This window comes from Macrosteles quadrilineatus, unplaced genomic scaffold (assembly GCF_028750875.1).
Source record: "Macrosteles quadrilineatus isolate MER2022 unplaced genomic scaffold, UCM_ALF_1.0 Scaffold_9__3_contigs__length_116548681, whole genome shotgun sequence".
NCBI classification, from domain to species: Eukaryota; Metazoa; Arthropoda; class Insecta; order Hemiptera; family Cicadellidae; genus Macrosteles; species Macrosteles quadrilineatus.
Window position 1 is genome coordinate 1,431,493 of NW_026542602.1, and position 20,982 is coordinate 1,452,474.

General features: G+C 34.9%; 1 protein-coding gene across 2 annotated transcripts in view; it reads left to right on the forward strand.

The window, feature by feature from the left end:
• Positions 1–20,082, forward strand: part of LOC129003140 (transmembrane protein 184B-like) — a 38,586-nt gene extending 18,504 nt beyond the window's left edge. The window contains exons 3-9 of one of the 2 annotated variants that reach the window (XM_054431384.1): positions 2,861–3,026; positions 4,433–4,523; positions 5,310–5,477; positions 6,240–6,409; positions 6,810–7,051; positions 9,357–9,441; positions 19,519–20,082. In XM_054431384.1, coding sequence (XP_054287359.1) covers positions 2,861–3,026; positions 4,433–4,523; positions 5,310–5,477; positions 6,240–6,409; positions 6,810–7,051; positions 9,357–9,441; positions 19,519–19,691 — 1,095 coding nt within the window. In that variant the 3' untranslated portion in view covers positions 19,692–20,082. Of the gene's footprint in view, positions 1–2,860; positions 3,027–4,432; positions 4,524–5,309; positions 5,478–6,239; positions 6,410–6,809; positions 7,052–9,356; positions 9,442–13,501; positions 14,813–19,518 lie in introns of those variants that run through there. The other variant, XM_054431385.1, reaches the window with a different exon arrangement.
• The last annotated feature ends 900 nt before the right edge of the window (positions 20,083–20,982 follow it).

A 20,982-nucleotide genomic window follows, 5' to 3' on the forward strand; every position in this document is an offset into this window, starting at 1 on the left:
ATGATACTTTCGGTAGTAAATATAAATTTAAGTTAATGACACTTTTAAAAGGTCGTTTCTATAATTCCACCATCAGTTCATTTAAATTAATCATAATACTTTATAGTAAAATTGGTTCTATTGATGGTACTCTAATTGTTTTCTGGGTTAGCGAGCTGGTCTAGTGTTAAAGCGCAGGACTTTGGTCCCTGAGCTCACCGGTTTTAAATCCTGCAAACCCCCAATGGATTTTATGCTAGTGATCTAATGCATTAACCCCTATTAAGCTAGCCTGAAGTAATGTGGGAAACGATTCTAGAACATAGAAGGGATACAAATTGTTATTGTTTTACAACTATAAATTTAAAGATCAATACTATTCCCTTTTGTAAAATTCCCAATTTGAAACTAATTGTTTATCAGTTTTGAAAATTGGAAAGAAGTATTTTAAATCTCTATGCTGTGGCTAAAATAAACTTTGCTTAAGCTAATCAGAACTATGCTCATATTTAAACTTTACTACAAAGTTTCTTGCTGTCCTAATTTTATAAGCAAGAGATAATATTTCTCGTAATATTTAGAGAGAGAATGACGAAGATCTGAAGATTCCCAAGTTCAACATCGCTGCACAACTCACTTCATCAAACATTTAATCAACTGGTTTTTATTCATCACTCTTGTTTAGCCTCAAGTACATTTATGTCTGTTCTTGATTAGCAGTAAAAAAAAGCTATGATTAATCAAATTGGTTCTTTAATAAATGTTTTCTTTTATTGATTTTGAACTTAAAATCAAATTTACCTCTATAATTTATTTCTTCTTCAATTAATGTTATGATGACTAGACTAATTTTTGCTTTAAAGAGGTTGTATGGAAAGGATTTTAGCGATTAAATAGTGTTTTATGTTGGAGATCAATATGGATAAAACTTTAAGGTTTTCATTATTTTTGAATTTGTGTTTCTGTAAGGCTGATGTGTTTCTCAAGATGTGGATTATTGTTATACTAGGGATATTAAAGAGTTTTAGTCATATTATCTTCTTAATACTATTCAGTGTAACTAGACTAAAAACTATGCAATGAAGGATACGGTATTTTAGCAAATTTCCTATAAAGGAATAAGCTATTTGGTCTCCGACCAAATACGCTCCAAGACCTGGACCCGGGAACAATTTACTTTTATGTTTTGATGACTATGGAGGCTTAAAATACCTTCCTTTTATCAAATTTGTTTATATGTGTCTGTTAGTTCGATAACTCTGAGACAAATCTTCTGATTTCAATGAAATTAAAAATTGTCTAAAACTACTTCTAACTATTCTAACGATTTCACAAACCAGTTAGATCGGTACTATGGATGGGAACAGAGTTTTATGGAGGTAAAAATATTTTTTTTCTGTTTTTTCCCCTCAAACCATAAATTTTGCTATTTCTTTTTTAACCATTTTCTAGGAGATACATGCTATTTTACATTCGTTAAATCAAATATATCTGATTTTGAAAAATAAACACATTCCCTCATCTGGTGTTACTGTATATACTGCAACCACACTCCCTAGCTATAGTAGTAACACAAAAAACCCTTCATAAAAGTGTAAAAATTTCCTTTTAGCACTAAAAAATAACTAGTCTTCAAAGTTTGCCGAGAGGTCCTGCTCGGTGATTATCTCACTTTAGTTGAGTGCCTCATTAAAATTATCCACTCCTCGAGAAAAACCCTTATCACATTCCATTTCCAGCATAAATACTGGCGGTTAAATAACAGGGTTAAGTGAAGAGACGTATGATTAAACAAACGTTAACCTAATTTAGTCACTCCGGGGAGTAATAGAATATAACCCCTCTTACCTTATTGTTACGTTCCGTGTTTAAGCTTTTTGCCGGAATAACTTTCATGCTTTGAAAAAACTTAATCAACTTTTGTCCTGGGATGAGGACTCATTTCGCATGCAATTCCAACTTCGAGAAATATTGTGACAGAAGTTAGCTAAATTTAGTATTTTTCTCGAGTGTAAGCTTTTTATTTTTATTGTAAAATTTATTATAAATAACATTACCTACTACATTCAATTTTCAGTTTTTGTTATTAAAAAATATATTTTGTGTTTTTCACACCATTGAATTTTCAATGATTTTATGTAAGGAAACCGTATAAAATCAGAAACTGTATCATCTGTGTAAAACCTGATATTGAACTTATGTTCACCTTTTAAATAACTCTATGACAAATAATGGCATCTTGGTCTAGAATTGATCCCGATTGGTATTAAACCATCTACATTCAAATAAGAAGGCAAGCTATATAAATCATTTGGATGATTCTTCTTTTTACTAGATGACCTGTTACAATTTTAATACACACTTAGAAATATTTTCCAGCTCAATTGGCTTTTTTTGTGTTTGCTGGTATTGTAAAAAAATTAATTAAACACTATCAAAATACTATACTACCTACGGTGTTGGAAATCTAATAATTAGAGGTTGTTCACCACAGGTCGTACATTGTTGAAATAATTTTTTATTTTAAAACGTAGGCCTAATTCTCACTGAAAAACTCCTTTTTACTGAACGTTAAATTCTAGCTCACCAAACAAAGTCACTGACTTTTGGAGATAGTGATTCACACACTGAGTCACTTCATGTCTGGCCAGGTTAGGCTAGGTAATCTCAGATTAGGTTAGGTTAGTACAAATAATGAAATGGCAAACCGAGCTGTTGTCTGTCGCTCACTGAGTCAGGTCAGGTTAGGTGAAGTAAGGTTATGTTTGTACAAATAATCAACCGACAAACGCAGAAGTGGGAAGTCGCATAAAAGGCGTTCAGATTGTTCCTAAGTCTAATCTTATACTAAACCAACTAATCAGCTGATATCTTGTTGCAGATATACAGACATCTGCGTTGGTACACCAACCCTTCGGAGCAGAGATGGATCATCAGGATTCTCTTCATTGTCCCCATCTACGGCCTGCACTCGTGGGTCAGTTTGTTGTTCTTCAACAGCGAGAGTTACTACGTTTACTTCTTCACTGTACGAGACTGCTATGAAGGTATTGTGAATATTTGTTACTTGACTAATACTTTTGTAAGTCTGAGGCTACACTCCTATGGCATTATTTTCTCATTTCATACCTTAACCCATTGGCGCCGACTTACGAACGTTTCTCATACGGTTTTCTTTCTATAACAATTAGAGTAAAAATCTACAAATTCAGTAAAATTAATTGCTGACTTTGGGCACTGAAGGCAGCACATTAATTCCTTCTCCAATGGGTTAACATAGAATGCTGGGCTAGCTCGTAACCGTTTGATTCATTACCACAAGCTAAGACTGAAGGGTTGTGGCATTATTGCATAGATAAAATCCATTGGTGGGATTTGAACCCAGTACCTCAAGGATCAAAGCTCTGCGCACCTCCACTAGTCCAGCTCGCTCCCCACCAAACCAAGCCATAAACCACCATGCTGTGTTAATTTAAGCCCATGTCTGGTGTGGTCTGTCAACCGTGAAAGTGGACTTTTGTAATCTCTCGAGAGTTGAATTGTTCTCAAGGATATGATCACCTCAAACGTTAATGAACCATTCTTCTGAAATCCATAACTGCCATTGTAAATCTGTCACGGCCCATTGACTGTTGTACTGGAGGGGAAATGGCTTCAACATCATAAGTGACGTTTAAATGGGAAGAAGCCACGGTTTTCAGTAGAAATCTTCAGTTCAATGGCTTAAATTACATAAAGAGGTTAGGATGAATTGTAATTATACTTGAACAATTTTTGTTAGTTAAAATATTTGTTTAACTATACAATGAAGTACATGTTTACTTTCATAATCTTTCACACACTTCATTCACTTACATTTAGACGTTACAATCTACATTATTACCTACACTTACAATCCATTTATATTCATATTAGAAAAAAAATATAGCATTAATAGAATATTTTTACATTTTAAAATTTGCAAAAGAAAAATGTCTTGGTCTGAAATGTATGTGTTCGTTAAAAATGTAAGAATTTGTGTATCCCTGCATAAATGGGTCTGCTTGGGCATATATTAAATATCTTGTTCAGTTATTAATGTTGTAATTATTTATGATGTGTCCTTAAGTTTAATTGCGGGGTTTCAATTTCATCCTGTATTTAATTACAGTAACGTTTTTGATTCTGGAAAAATACATTTGTTGACCAAAAGACATAAGATTTGCAATCTTATATTAACTAGGTGTCTGGGTAGCCGAAAGGTTGCCTTTAAATCTGAAGGCCGCTGGTTCGATTCCAAACAAGATCTAACAAAAGTTCAACATCAGATACTAACAAGAACAGGGATTGGACCGTTTCCGTACAAAAACATTAAAAAATACCTCAGACATAGACATACACAAACAAAAAGTAGGCCTAAATAGAAAATTAAAATTAAAAATAAGAATGGTTTTGACGAGTTTGGTTGTTACAGCTTTTGTGATCTACAACTTCCTCAGTCTGTGCTACGAGTATCTCGGAGGAGAAGGCAATATTATGAGCGAGATACGAGGCAAGCCAATCAGGTTTGTGCAAACTTTTACTGCTCTTCTCACTCTCTCAAGTACTTTAACTTGCAACAATATCTTTCCCTGGCGATTTTATTTGGTGAGAATTTTTCCATAGTAGAATAAACTTATAAAACTTTACAGAAGAAATCATTTCTTTATTGTCAGGAAAATTATTTTACATTACAGCGATAAACATCAGACAATGTGATAAAAAAAACTAAACAAAACTTTAAGAAAAAAATAAATTATATGACATATGAATTTTACAACTAACTAATAAAAAAAATTAACTGCCATTCTTAAGGTGATCTGAAATACTGAAATACTTTTGTCAATTACATAAATTGATTTTTAGAGATTTTCTTAAGGTTTCTAAAATTTTTAAAACTTTTTGTAAAAAAGAGACATTCAAAAATGTAAATACCTAGGAAAGTCAGGAGATTATTATGGGATTAGACACTTCTTCCATTATAATAATTTTGAATTCTATCCTCAACATTGGTTTGCATCTAGTTTAAGGGTTTCATGTTAATCTGACACTTTTGCCAGATGTAAAACAGTTTTTCTCATTTTTTACCCTTAAAACACAGAATTTATAAATTTTTCTCCAGACCTTTTTAAAGAGCTTAAAAAAGCAAATAATTTAGTATATCCAAGTGTTTTTGTACGATGATTGGTTAGGGAAAAAATTTAAAAAATTGTTAATTTAAAATTCCCATGTTATTCTTATGGAGAAATTGTAAACTGTTGTAGTTGGCTTGTTTATGGATATATTTTGATCAAACTGTTTTCTCTGTTCAGGTCCAACTGCGTGTATGGAACGTGTTGTCTGGGAGGTAAGACCTACACCATCGGGTTCCTCAGGTTCTGCAAGCAAGCCACTCTTCAGTTCTGTCTGGTCAAGCCGGTCATGGCGTTTGTCATCATTGTACTGCAGTCCTTCGGGCACTACCACGACGGTGATTGGAGGTTAGTTGACATGTGATAAAGTAAAGTTCGGACTTATCCTAAACTGGCTTCGATTAAGTCGGATAAACAAAAGGTCGAGGTAACACAAAAATTAACCATTATTTTTCCCATGGCCCACATTTACATTCTAGGACGCTAGGCTATAGCCTGGAACCACTTAAAGTTAGGCCTAGAGGGTCGTGGTATTATTACTTTGATAAAATCCATTGGTGTTTGGCAGGATTTGAACCCAGGACCTCAAGGACTAGACCATTTCGCTCCCCTCCAAATAAAAATGTAGGAATATGTTAAACTTCATGAAATTATGTCCCTACAAAAGTTATTCCAAGGCTTTTAGTTTGTCTCCCATTGAAACCATTATGGTTTTCCCAATTTTAACACATAATCACAAGTCAAAACATCCATTTGCTTGATAATTTGCTTTTAGTTACAAGTTTTAATTTACTAAGATATCAGGTGGAGATGCTTGTATAAATGTTGATTAACTGTGTTGTGTGTTGTATGCAGCATATACAATAATGATAAGTGATAGCTGCTTAAAGCCTTGCGCATATCCTAACACTTCATCTAGCTACCTAATAATGTTAGGAATATTCATTAGGTAGCTAAATGTAGAGTTAGGAGATAGGCTTACTTAAAACCTCTTGAAACGTAGATTAGTTAAAAACACTTAGCATTAAGAAAAGTCCAAATCTTTCCTTATGAACTCTACTAACTTGCCCCTTACTTTTCCTCATCTTATTTACCTTGTTTGTTCTGCAGCTTGGACGGTGGCTACCTCTATGTCACCATCATATACAACTTCTCCGTCAGTCTGGCTCTGTATGGTCTCTACCTCTTCTATTTCGCAACTCGAGAACTGCTAACCCCGTTTGAACCTGTGCTCAAGTTCTGCACCATCAAGTCGGTCATCTTCCTCTCTTTTTGGCAAGGTAAATGTGAAGATTTGTCTTGTTACGTAAGCTTTTTATTGTAGGGGTCTGTAGGCCACACTTTTATACTTCAGGTCGGGTCGGATCAAAAGTTTTACCCTTCTTGGGACAGAATTGAGTGCTTTTTGGAAAGTAGCAATTAAAAAAATGATTAATTGTAATACTAAAACCAGTTTATACATAATATTGTACATGATGTGCCCTTTATCATGGTGAAATTGTTATTATATCATGCTGTCACACAAGATTCCAACATTGTAAATATCTTTTGCGGCCATGGTGAAATCATGAGGTCTTCTGTAGTCTTGGCGAAATGGTGAATGTCTTCCGCGGTCGAGGCAAAATTGTTAACTTCTTCTAGTCATGGTTCATGGACTAATTGTAGCTAATTGTGTCCCAGGTACACTATTGGCTGTGCTAGAGAAGGCTGGTGTGATAGAGCCAGTGGTGGACAGCTACGGGACCCCAACCAGTGCTGGTACTGTGTCTGCCGGCTACCAGAACTTCCTCATCTGTATTGAGATGCTGTTTGCTGCCCTCGCACTCCGAGCTGCTTTCCCCTACAGGGTGTATGCCACAGGCTGCATCACTGATGCTTCTGGCCGCAGTGTCACCATGCAGAGCATCTCCTCCAGCTTGAAGGTACCTTAGAGGTTTTTTGCCGTATAATCTGAAGGAGTTATAGAATACAAATGTGTGTTGGTTATTAGCAGGCTTTTTATCTTCAGGTAGGGTAATGTCGGGTCTAAAATGTTGTCCCGAAAGTCTTCTGCAGTCGTGGCAACATAGTGAACGTCCTCCACAACTACGGCAAAATCGTGAACGTCTTTTGCAGGGGAGTTGTTCTCTCTTAGTTGCACCCCCTAGTAATAGCAAGATCAAGAACATCTTCCATGGAATGGGCTATATATTGATTGATATGCGGTTGTATAGTATTTAGATGCCCTTGGTTATTTTTACATTTGTATCTTTGCAGATATTTTCTGTGTGTTGGCTTCACTTGAGCCGACTCGGGAACAACTCAGATAGTTCTGACACTAATGCTGCACTTGACAAGACACAGGAAGAAATCTATTTAAAAATTTATTTTGGCTGTAAGCGTTTACACGGTCGAACAGTTCCTGACGATGTGTGCGTTGTATCTAATCAGAAAGTTTCTTTCTGTGTCCTTTTGTTTTCTCAAGCTTAATTGGTAGTCCCCATCAACCATCACACTGTCTTTGAAAATGTATGAAACAGTTAGTGAATATAAAGAGTTCCCTTCCGTTGTTTCCAAACTAAACACAGGGTGTCTAGTAGTCGGGAAAATCGGGAAAGTCGGGAATTAGTATTGAATTTCAAAATGGTCTTGAAAAGTCGGGATTTAGTCTTAAATTTTATTTCGAAGTCGGGAATTTTCATGATTTTGCCGCGATCGTCGTCTTGCGTTTACGTAACCGCGAAAGCCAATAATGATGATGTCTACACGGCCTCGGGAAACGTTCACGATTTTGCCGTGATAGTGGACGACGACGATGACGTTACCGTGGCCGCGGGAGACGACGATGACGTTTCCGAGACCGCGGGAGACGACGATGACGTTTCCGCGACCGCGGGAGATGATGATGATGTTTCCGTGACCTCAGGAGACGACAATGATGTCTACACGGCCGCGGGAAATGTTCATGATTTTGCCGTGATCGCGGACGACGACGATAACGTTTCCGTGACCGCGGGAGATGACGGTGATGTCTAAACAGCCGCGGGAAATGTTCATGATTTTGCCACGATCGCGGACGACGACGATGACGTTTCCGTGACCGCGGGAGATGACGATGACGTTTCCGTGACCGCGGGAAACGACGATGACGTTTCCGTGACCGCGGGAGACGACGATGACGTTTCCGTGACCGCGGGAGACGACGATGACGTTTCCGTGACCGCGGGAGACGACGATGACGTTTCCGTGACCGCGGGAGACGACGATGACGTTTCCGTGACCGCGGGAGACGACGATGAGGTCTACACGGCCGCGGGAAATGTTCCATGATTTTGCCGTGATCGCGGAAGACGACGATAACGTTTCCGTGACCGCGGGAGATGACGGTGATGTATAAACAGCCGCGGGAAATGTTCATGATTTTGCCGCGATCGCGGACGACGACAATGACGTTTCCGTGACCGCGGGAGATGACGATGACGTTTCCTTGACCGCGGGAGACGACGATGATATCTGCTCGGCCGCGGGAAATGACGATGACGTTTCCGTGACCGCGGGAGATGACGATGACGTTTCCGTGACCGCGGGAGATGACGATGACGTTTCCGTGACCGCGGGAGATGACGATGACGTTTCCGTGACCGCGGGAGACGACGATGATATCTGCTCGGCCGCGGGATATGTTCATGATTTTGTCACGATCGCGGACGACGACGATGACGTTTCCGTGACCGCGGGAGATGACGATGACGTTTCCGTGACTGTGGGAGATGACGATGACGTTTCCATGACCGCGGGAGACGACGATGTCTACACGGCCGCGGGAAATGTCCATGATTTTGCCGTGATCGCGGACGACGACGATCACGTTTCTGTAACCGCTGCAGTCAATGATGATGTCTAAACGTACGGTATGTGGAAGATTTCATGATAAAAAAAACCAAATTTGCTAGTTAGAATTTTTTATTGCTGCATTATTTCTTTACTTGAAAACACCACATTATCATAATACTACTTTATGACAAAGACAGGGTGTAGTATTATTTAGAAAATTTGGTTAAGCTATAAAAATTGGTATCGGTATCAAGAATTGAGAATCGATACATTTTGGTATCAACACCCACTAATTGTTGAAAAAACTAGTCTTGAAAAATCTGGAATTAGTCTTGAAAAGTCTGGAATAAGTCTTGAATTTTATAATGGAAATAAACTAGACACCCTGTAAACAGTTGTTCTTTTGTATTTCAGGAGACGATGAATCCAAAAGACATAATGACGGATGCCATCCATAACTTCCACCCTCAATACCAGCAGTATACGCAATACAGCTCTGGTAAGTAATTTGATCAAATACTTTTCTTAGTTGTCCCACTTTAACATCCAAGGTGGCTAGGTTTTAGCTCAGAACCGTCATAGGCTACACATTACATGAGGCTAGGCCCAGAAGATTGGGTCCTATCACATAGGAAAAATACATTGGCGGGATTTGAACACAGGACTTCGGGGACCGAAGCCCTACACTCTACAACTAGACCAGCTCGCTTCTCGTGATTAGATGAAACATTAATTGAACACTGATTCTGTAGGTGTAGTGTTCAATCCTGGTGTTCAGTAAATCTTCACTAAATCGCCAATTTGTGGACCCAGAGGTTGTTGAGTTTAGGGGTTGTTGAGTTATCCAGAACTGACATTTTTAACCGACTTCCCCACTACCAACAAAAGGAGGAGGTTCTCAATTTGTTTGTGGCGATGTTTTTTTTTTTCTATGTATGTTCACCAATTTCTCTGTGATTCTTTTACCGATCAGTGTGGTTCCACCACCAAAATAACCAGGAGAGTTTCTATTTGGTACCTTATATATTATCTTTAAGTATAAAATTTGTTTCGGTGAAAAATTCTTAAAACCTTAAATATTCAACACTTATTTTGTTTACATTTGTTCAGATTGTTTACATTTGTGCAGAGAAGGCAATAAATAATAATAACATTCCTACAGCTGTAAGTTGAAACCATTTAAATGAAGCTACAGACAATTATTCATGAAACAGTTGCTTCATATTGATCAATAAACTATTTCTTGCCATGGAGCCTTAATGAATTACATTGAGAAAAATGCATTTTGTTTTGGTTACTATAAAAAATGTATTTTAACGTTTGACCTGATTTGTGTATACAGTAATTCTGTTTTTAGTACCTATTGAATATTCTGACTTACAAAAACATATGTTTCAGTGAATAGCTGTATGATATTGACAAATAAAGGTGTATTGTGAAAACCAAAGCATTCGTAAAACAGTTCTAAATATAAATTAAATGCAATTATTCCTTACACGTACACGACCTAAAAAGTGTGACAGTGCATAGTCGTCAATTGTCTTAAAAATGTAAAATATTTTAATTACTAAACATGCATTTGCAGATGTGGAATGTTTATTGATATTCTCTACCCAGTTACTATATCTTATCATTACTATTATGCCTATTATGAAGATGATTTGCAATTTCGACTAGGCTATATCTTGATCAAACAAAACCACCTACATGGCTTGCACCACTTTTAGCCGAACCAATCTTTCATATAATATTTTCCAAAGGTACTATACGTGTTAACGACCAATTTTCCACTTTTGAGAGATTTTTTAGTGCTGGTAGCTGAGGAATAACTTTCATATTGTTCCAAAAGGCTTGAGACGTTACTGTATTTATTTTTATAATGTAGAAGTACACTGATTGCAGGAAACGATGATGTCTGACATTTCAATGTATCTAGAAAAGACAATTAGTTTTTCATTAGGCCTAATGTAATGGACAACTCTTTCTTTCTTAAGGAATATCTCAAAATGTTTATTTTCATACCCATTGATTATGTAACCTGAACAGGTGCCTCAAGCAGTTTTAAAATAATGATTGTTCTGTGGAGCTTTTGATTGTTTCAAACAGTTTTGCTTATCAAAAAACCTCAAGTAATTAATACATAAAAAATTATAGTCACTAAAAATAATGAAATAATTTATTTTTGTAAAAAAAATACAACCGACTTCAAACGCTCTAAAAAGAATGAAATAATTTCAATAAAGTAAACTTTTGTATTAGGCAAGCTTACGTATTTCAAGTCGGCGTGGCTCAAACTGCAAATATGATTGAAATTAAATATTGTGTGTGTATTTTGAAAATCAATAAATTGTAGCTGGATAACATAAATATGTAAAAAAAAATTCTGAATTGTTTTGTTTATATATTAAAGGAAATATTTTCTTGTATTTTATGTTTACTTCAGAATAAATGCATCATGAAAATAACACACACAAATGTTCTATATGAATAGGAAAATAATTTAGTTTGATATTGTGATAGGGAAAAGAAGCTAGTTTAGTATTAAAACGTTACTTTTCTTAGTTAGAAACATTTAAATGCGTTATAATATTTTTAAAGATACTCGTTAATACCACTATGATGCCGATCTCTGATTACGGTAATAAAATAACACTTAACGCATAACTATGAAAAGGACATGCAGATTAACCCCTTTAGTTATAGATAGTCACCTGCAATATGGACACCCTCTTTAAATTTTGTATCAAAAATCATCATAGAGCCGCGCCGACTTTAAATACGTGAGCTTGCCTAATACAAAAGTTTACTTTATTGAAATTATTTCATTCTTTTTAGAGCGTTTGAAGTCGGTTGTATTTTTTTTACAAAAATAAATTATTAATAAATAACAGTTGAAGTTTCTTTTGATACAATACAAACCATAAAATCAGCATCAAACGTACAACATTTTCATTTAGACTAAAGGCTTCCACAATCACACTGTCAGTCACAGACTTCAAACCCAAGGCAGCGATGTCGTGGGTTCGGATCCTGGTGACTGCCGAAAACTTTTATCAGTACAGTTCACCTTTGTATTGTACCAGCTCACTCCTTGCTTTGCATGGATGTTCCACGCACAGGCAGTTAGTCCATGTGGACGGGCAAATGCAAGGTTAAGTGACCGCCAACCTCTAAAAAAACAAAAATTCGTGTTGGGGTAAAACCGTGTCATATTGCTGATCTTTTGTAGCTTTTTTTAAGCATGAAGTGATGTTTCAGCCTCTTTCCAGGTGGTAATTTTCATCAAAGCTGAAATGTAATCTCAAATAATCAGCGATAGGACCTGGTTTTACATCTCCCAACAAGGGAAATGAGAATTTACATTATCTGTCTCAATCTTGGCAAACATAGCTCAATAAAACTAGTGGAGTTTGGTTTTCTTCGTAGTTAATTTCTTCTTCCATAACCTTTTTATTGTAAATAGCAAATGTATATTTTTTTGAACACACACTAATGAACCAAGTGAAAAGCTTAACAAGTGTTTAGTAAAGGGTGTGGTAAAGCTTAAATAATATTTTTTTTGTCATACTGCTGCAAAAACGGCTTTTTCACTACATGTGTTGCGGGACTAAAGTAACTCTTTTCTCTAGAGAGAAAAAAATCAACTGGAGTCTAGTACATCAGCTGTACCCAGCAGTCCCGATTAACATTGAATCACCATAAATCTTTGTTGTGTCATTTTGTTGTATTGTATAATATGTAACTGAAAATGAAAATATACGACTTTTTAGACATTCAGACAAATTTAAAAGTAAAAGAACTTTGGTAGTAAAATATTGTGTTGGTGGAGTGATACATAATACATATAAATAACAGTATCAGCTGTTTGTATCAAAACAAAAAAGGAACCATTCTGGGAACTAATTTACAAAGGTATAAACAATGTACGAAATTTCCGTTTGTAAATTATTTTGCTTTAACAATGGTGCAGTAGGACATAAAATATTGTTCATCTCACAGAGAAAAATGTGTTTGAGCTTAGCTCATTTTCTGACACCATCTTTTCCACGGCTATTAAAATTGAGCTTAGGTCGAAAAAAATTCCTTTGGGTCTAATGACGAAATATTCTATCTTCAATCTTTTGTATATTGATTTCCTAATTCACACAGCAAGTAGGCACTTTCGATACACAATTTCACTTAGTCACAATGCTTTGGACATTTAATCTGGGTTGGTGATGTACTTTTGATAAAAAACGCAAGATGATACAAGCTGTATAAAGTCTTCTGGAAAATTTACTTTTGTTCTTTTATCTAAAATAAAATCTTTCCTTAAAAAGCCTAAATTAGGCTTAAAAACTAATAATTTTGCTAAAAATCATAACACCCTTAATTTTTATAACTGCAAAACAATGCAAGAAAATTAATATTTTTCAATGCAACAGTTATTTTAGTCTAAAATCGCTACTGATAAGATTATTTTTATTTTTATAATTTAAAGCCAAACTATTCCTCTATCAATCAACATTCACCTAGCTCGTCCAATCTTGGCTTTGCATGACTTTCTCTCTGTTTTGCAGAAGTCGGATCTTCCACCAATCAGCCTTATGACAAATTGTGAACTGCGTAGTTGGCGCACCTGCTCCCTGTGTGCTGCGTAGTGGCACCCCTGTCTTGCTGCATGACTGTGATCGTTGCGTTGGCATGCAATTATTGCTCTTTCCTCGCATGTTACGACGTTCAATTCAGTGTATTTTGCCCCGTTTCAAACCTGGTTGGTATGATTGGAAGGATAGCATATCACATTTCTGCTCGAGAGTAAACTTAGTATTGAATTTACAGTATTTATATTTTTCAATCGTACAATAAAGTAGTTGTGCAGTTTAAAATTGCTATACAATCAAAATGTTACTGTTTAGCCTTGTCACATTTTATTGTAAGTATTGTATTAGCTTAGTCTTATGATAAGTCCGACTAACTATTGAGTTATATCAGTATTTAGCAGAGTATTCTCCTATAATAGGAAAAAGAACAATATCCTTTAGAAATAACATACTATCTTTAAACATAAAAAAAATCGTTGCTTGAATCTTGAAGCAGAATTATTTCTACCAACCAGATTTGATATATTTCTTAGTTTCAATTTACTTATATCATCCAAGTGCCTTATTTTGTGTAAATTTGTTAACATTATTGGCCTCATTTCATCATACATCTTATTATTTTTTGTACCCATTACATACATTTTTATTGTTCCTGTTAACCATTGGCTTTAAATAGGGCTTTGTTGTTGTCCTCGATAAAATATGCATTAACATAAGGATAATTTATTTTGATTGCTTTAAAAACTGTATTTTTTTGTTGTTGACTTGGCAAATAAAACCTATTGCTGTAACTTAGGGAATTAAAATATAACTAAAAGTTTGAATAGAAGGTTTTTTAAAGTAGATAAATTTTACTTAAAAACTAAATTTGAAAGTTTTTCTGAATTTTATTTAGAAACTAAACTAGCTGAATCACTCATTTTTCAATGTAGGCCTAATTTAAGCAGTTTAATTTTGTTTAGTTGTTTAAGTACATTAAATGTTTAAAGTAACTGTAATCTTGCTAAACATATAAAACGGCTTTAAATCAAATGCACGAACAAACTTAATATTCAGTGTCTAGGTTATTTTTTTATATTTGTGATATGTTTTAATTCGTGAATGCTTTGTATATTGCGATTCATGGGATATCTGTTGCAATACATTCTTAGCATAAGTTAAAAACACATTCCATGTGTAGGATTTTATGTCGTTTAACATAGTATTTTGTTCTAAGATATTGTAATTTTTGTAACGAGTTGTGTATTTATTTAGATTTATAGGTTAAATATAGCTAATTGGATGTAACGGTGTGCTCATTTTTATTTTACTCCTTTCTATATTTTTAGCATGTAACCCCTAGTGTTGTTTTTGCTTGTTATTTGTTTTAACTTGCTCATATTTTTAGAGATTTTGACATTATTAACATGAGTTGTTAAGTGTAGAATTTTTTAGATTTTCATAGGTTTTTTTTTACCCCAGTTTTACAATTTGTTTTGCCCATTTTCATCAAATTTTGACTATCTAGCAATAACATTTTTCCCCACTTTTTATAACTAACGGATTTAATTTTTTACTTAATACGTTTGATCACATTGAGTGCAGTTGAAGCTAAAGAATAAATTATCATCCTGTGATCTCAACCCATTTTCACACAAAGATATCCATTAAGTTTTTTTTTTTACTTCATCACAATATTCATTTTATTTTTATAATGTTTCTTACATTTTACTTTTGTCCAAATCTTATCCTGGAACACACTAGGATGTTGCGAAATCAGCTGTTTACATAACTCAATGTGGTAAACGTAGCATTTTAAAGGCCTGGGTGAAACTGTCTGTTAGCTTCATATTTTCTAAAATGTAAGGTGTTGCAAACCATTCTTTTGGTTTAAACCTTAAATTCTGGGACACACAGGGCTTCCAAAATATAGAACTTTCTTTGTGCTGTAAAATAAAAATACCCCCGCCGCAGCAAACCTGCCAACTAAGCGAATTTCCATTTGTCTAAATTGATTTTCAGTTAAATATATTTTAATAACATTAGGTTTAACGAGTACCTAGGTTTGCTGCTACAAGGAAACTAATAAAGTGTGTTTTTGAGTAAAATTTTGATAGCTTAGTACAAAATAAATAAATTTGTCAAGTTTGATCAAAATATATCCATAAACAAGCAAACTACAACATTTGACAATATTCTCCATAAGAATAACATGGGAATTTTAAATTTACAATTTTTTTAATTTTCTCCGTTACTAATAATCGAACAAAAATACTTTTATATACTAAATTATTTGTTTTTTTAAGCTCTTTAAAAAGGTTTAAAGAGAAATCTGGAAATTTTGTGTTTTGAGGGTCAAAAGTGAGAAAAACCAATTTTTACCCCATAAAACCCCCCGTAAAGCCCCATTCCCATGGTCCGATCGTGATGGTTCGCGAACTCATTCAAGTTTATCCCGCTTTACACCTTTAAACCAAATTTCATCAAAATCGGACAAAAATTACTCAAGTTATCGCGTTCACGGACGTATATATATATATATATATATATATATATAAATCTATATACATATATATATATATACATATATAAAAATTTGAACGAATGGTGTTTTTGGCCTCTGGGGACATCAAAATGAAAAAGTAAATCGGTCCCGGTTCTAGGTCTTACCGTGCCACCTACGGTAATAGCTACTTCCCTATAGGGAAATTCGCTAAAAAAATCTTTTACATCAACAATCGGGTGTACCCTATGATAGCCTAGTTTCAGCGGCACCTTGTCAAATCTTTTGACCTCCCAGCTCGGTTAGTTATCTCAACCTTCCTCAACCTTTTTAAAGACCAAGACTTCAGAAATATTAGTTGTGTTTCATAAATTTACTTCTTGTCCAGTCAAACGAAGAAATCTTGAATCGTAGTTGAATAATGAATTTGATGAGTGGAAAAAGTCTGTAAGCTGTACTAGAATTTGGTATGAGACATGTGATTTAAAATAATCGTCAGTTGCATGCTGAATATCCATTTATTAACAGTGTTACGTTGGTTCCCTTAAAAAGGTTGTAGCACGTGGTAAAATAAAACATGTAATTGCATGAAATGCTCCCAATTTTACTATGAGAGGGAGATGATTATAGGTTTAACCGCTATTCTGGTTTAAACAGTTTAGGGTCTTTGTATATTTTTTAATGTCGAGGAAGGTACTTACCTTACCTACGCGGCCACTCAAACCCCAAAAGGTTTTTGGCCTCGCCATCCAAGCGTGGATATGTTTTAAAATAAAATAAAAACCAGTAAGGTACTAATAATTGTTATTTTAAAAAGGTAAGTTTTGATCTGAAATTTTTTTAATTTTATGCCTGAGAACCGGGGGGAGTTGACCTTCAACTATTTTTTTGGATTATCAAACATTTGATTTGGTTTTTTACTGTTGATGGCTTAAACAGAGTCAATGCTTTAGTAACCTTTTCCTCCCACATGTTTGCAAGACGAGAACTTTGCACTGCATTTAACTCAGGAAAATAACATTTAACGTCTGTATTGCCTACAGACAAAATGCATCCTATGGTTCACCATGATCACACGTAATACTTAATCTATGTAACATTTTGAGTCATGAAATGATAAATTAGTTTGTCAAGCATGCATATTTTCACATTAAGTTTCCATAATTTGATAATTTGTAACTTAGAACTTGCAGAAATTTTTTTTCATTTAATTGATCTAAAAAAAAGGATTAGATAAAAAATGTGTTTGATGATTTTGATGTGTAAAATATTATGGCAACTTAGCAAAGAACATCCATGGCAAAATTACATTTCTACAAATGGTTCAAGATAAGATAAGATATGAAGCTGACACACCAGGATGTGTGTTTTAAGCAAAGATGATTGAAGGATGAGTGTTGGATGGACAAGTTGAGCTTTGTTGCTGTCTGAGATCAGCAGATTTTTTAGCCAGAACCACTTGTTTAAAGTCCTTTAATCAGGGATAGCTAATATTTTTTTAAATAAATATGAGGCTGGCAGCTTCTTTTAACCATGCATTTGCCAATACACTAGGCCTTGGGACTGTGTGTAACGTATCCACTGAAGTAATGGGCGAGCCGGTGCAGTGCAAGAGTGAACCGTACTGATAAAGCTTGTGTGGTGAGCACGAGGATGTGAACCCACGACTTTGCTGTCATGAATTCGTAGTCCGTCGCACTATCCAATGGCCCAACAATTCACTAAATTAATCCATTCTATTTAAGTATTAAAGCACCATTTTCCATTACAGAAGATAATCTTGATATCTCTAAACTTGAGGTGTTGCAGCAGCAATTCTGTACAACCTACAACAGTAAAACGTTGGAGAAAGATCAATAAGCTGTAGTTTGTCATGATAAACTCACCATTTTTTTATTAGTGTTCATGTCAGAAGTATTTTGTATGGAGAATCACAAAATTTTCAACCCATTGACAACAAAACTGTTTAAATTCCTCTATTAATATTTTATTTTTAGGTTATGTCCTTTTATGTCTTAGCATATTTATTTTTCAACACCAAAATAAATATTTTCTTTATCAGCATCTTACTTGATATTAAATTACCTGAATACACAAAAAATACCTTAAATAACACTGGTAATAATATATTTACACTTATTCTGTTTACTAACAAGACTTGTGAGTGTTATTTGAAGTATTTTTTGTGCTTTCAACCAAAATAAAAGCCAAACAAGAAAAATCTGATTCCTCCTCCTCTATACCAATGTAAAAAGAGGTAAAACAGCTGTTGTGTGTTGTGTGCAATCCTTATTTAACTCAGTAATTCCGTCAAAATCCACTTAAGCCGGGCATTGTTTAACACGTTCGCGGCGGCATGGGAGCGATCGCTCCCACACGGAACCCTAATGCCATCCTGGTGGGTGCGTCCGCTCCCAAGCTGCAATGCAGTATGAAATGATTTATTTTTAAGCCAGGATTAGAGCTAGAAACTTGAAACCTCGCACAGCACTGCTCAATAGTATACTGTATTTTGTTGTGGTGTATGTTGGTAGTAAATTTCCCCGAAAATCTCCCTCTGGCAATCTCAAAAATCTACTTTTTGTCCCGCCTTTTTCCCTCCATTTGGCAATACAATTCCCATGGGACCGGTTATGTTCCAAGCAGTGCTGCTATCTGTGAGTGTTTAGCGAACTACGTTGACTCTCGTCTTAAAGCAGGACATCCTCGCACGTTATTTGCTATTTGTCAGACCGAAATTGGAAAGCCAGTCACACGCGGCAATCGGGTTTGTTTGACGCTGCGGGCTGCACCGCACTGGGGATACGCCCGGAATTTGACGTGCCGCCGCGTACGTGTTAAGGTGGACCCTCATCTCCAGCTAAGCCACACATTAGCAAGCTCAATATAGAATTCACAATTACGGGATTCGAACCCGCGAAATACCTCAACACTACACTCATCATTGCAATTCCTTAGTACAAACAGTAGTAGCTACCAACCATGCCACCGTCAGCTGAATGGGGCGTTTGCCAGTTTAAGCACAAGATGGCACTAGTGATCGTAGGTTAGGTTTCACGTACCACTTGAGCTACACGATAAATATTAGACACGTTTGGCCAGGCACATTGTACTATCACAAAATAAATATTGAAAAGGTCTAAAAACGTAACCTTTTAAAATAGTTGTTGATTCTGTTAAAATTGTATAGTGTACTTAAGAGTGTTGTGATAGAGGTTGTGTTTTACTTATCCTGTATCTGTTACTGGTAGTGTGGCAAACATTTTTTTTAAAATTATAAATAATGTATATTTATTGGTAATGTGGCAAAAAGTATCGTATATGACATATCCAGGTAGGTACTCACTAGAAATCCTGGAACCATGATGCTTTTACTGCTTCTCATCCTGTAGCGTAACATACTATACAGTAACAGTGGAAGGTCCTAAGAACGTTTGTTGCTGTTATTTTCGCGCAATCAGTAAAATATACAACCATTTTCTCTACTGCGTGTCAATATTTTGTTCCACAGTTACAGGAGGGGCTCAAAGGAATTCCAGAGCAGGGGGGTACGACGCCGACGACCCCCCACATACACCCCACCCAAAGAAGCAGACGACAGCGCCTAGCCAGCGAGTTGCGACCATCAGCTCGGGGTACAACGAGAAAACTATGCTGCTCTCCTCAGATGATGAATTCCAGTAATTATTGGTACAGAATATTCTCATTCTGCTAAAGCATTGACTTGTGTCTATAATATCTTTACAACGTGGTGCAGCTATCATTGTAATACAAACTAGACGGTTTTAAACTCTGTAAATGTTGTCGGTAATAAGTATTTGTATCCCGTGTTGAAAACCGTCGGAAAAACACAATTTTTGTTTGTCGTGATATTTTTTCCATTATGACAAAAGGTTGTGTAATTTTTAATAGTAATCTAAAAGTTATTTTTCTTCCTGAGTAGTTCTTAAAGTTATGAAGTTTTGTATGATGAACCTATGTGAAGAAATGTCAGAATAATAATGGTCAAATTGAACTGACAAAATAAAAACTTTAACGTTTGATTACCTTTTAATTAAGAACAACACTTTTTGGATTATACTTAGTTTTTGTTTCAATCAAAAGTATTAGGAAAACACTTTATAATATTAACTGATTACATTTGTAAATAAATATTATCAATGAAAGCACCAAAGTTTTTTTTATATCTAAACTAAAAAAATTCTAAAGTTTAATTTCATCTATCTTCAAGAAGAAAAACTTCAGAATACAAGTGAAACATATTTTGTTAAATTATCACACCTTTGAAAACTTATGTAATCATGCATTGAATCAAGATTTTCAAATTTTAAAACATTTGTGAATTTTTTTTATCGTTATAGCTTAAATAAAATGAGTCCGAATAACAAAACATAAAACTCGACGTTGATCATAAATAATTGCTCACAGAAGTTTCTAGTCATATATTATTACAAAACTCTCAACTACTTATCTTTTTGTTGTAATTTTAATACTAATGGTAAATATGTAAAAAGATGTTGACACGAGGGTAATGTACAACTAAAAGGCAAACAGTCCATTTAGACATAAAGCTGTGTCATTTATTGAAGTTAATAAGTAGTTTCTCGCTCATCTTTTACTTATGCTAACAAAATATAATTAATTTTCATTACTCTTCAAATAATCCAGTTGATCTTCATGCACTGTAAACATAAGCTGCCCACTTCTATAGAATTATTGTAATACATACTGTACAAATTTGTTTGTGATTAGTTTACGTTTACATCGACACAGATGAAGATTAGTAGGAAATTATTGTGTAAATATGGAATGTAGGGATAAAAGAGTGAGATGAACAAATATACAATGTTTTTATTTTGTTGATTTTGTTACACTTGCCAAAGATATATAATATAGTGTACTTAAGATAAAATATAAGACAACTAGTTGTACGAGTGTATTTATTTCGTGTTATTATTTGGATATGTTTATCTTT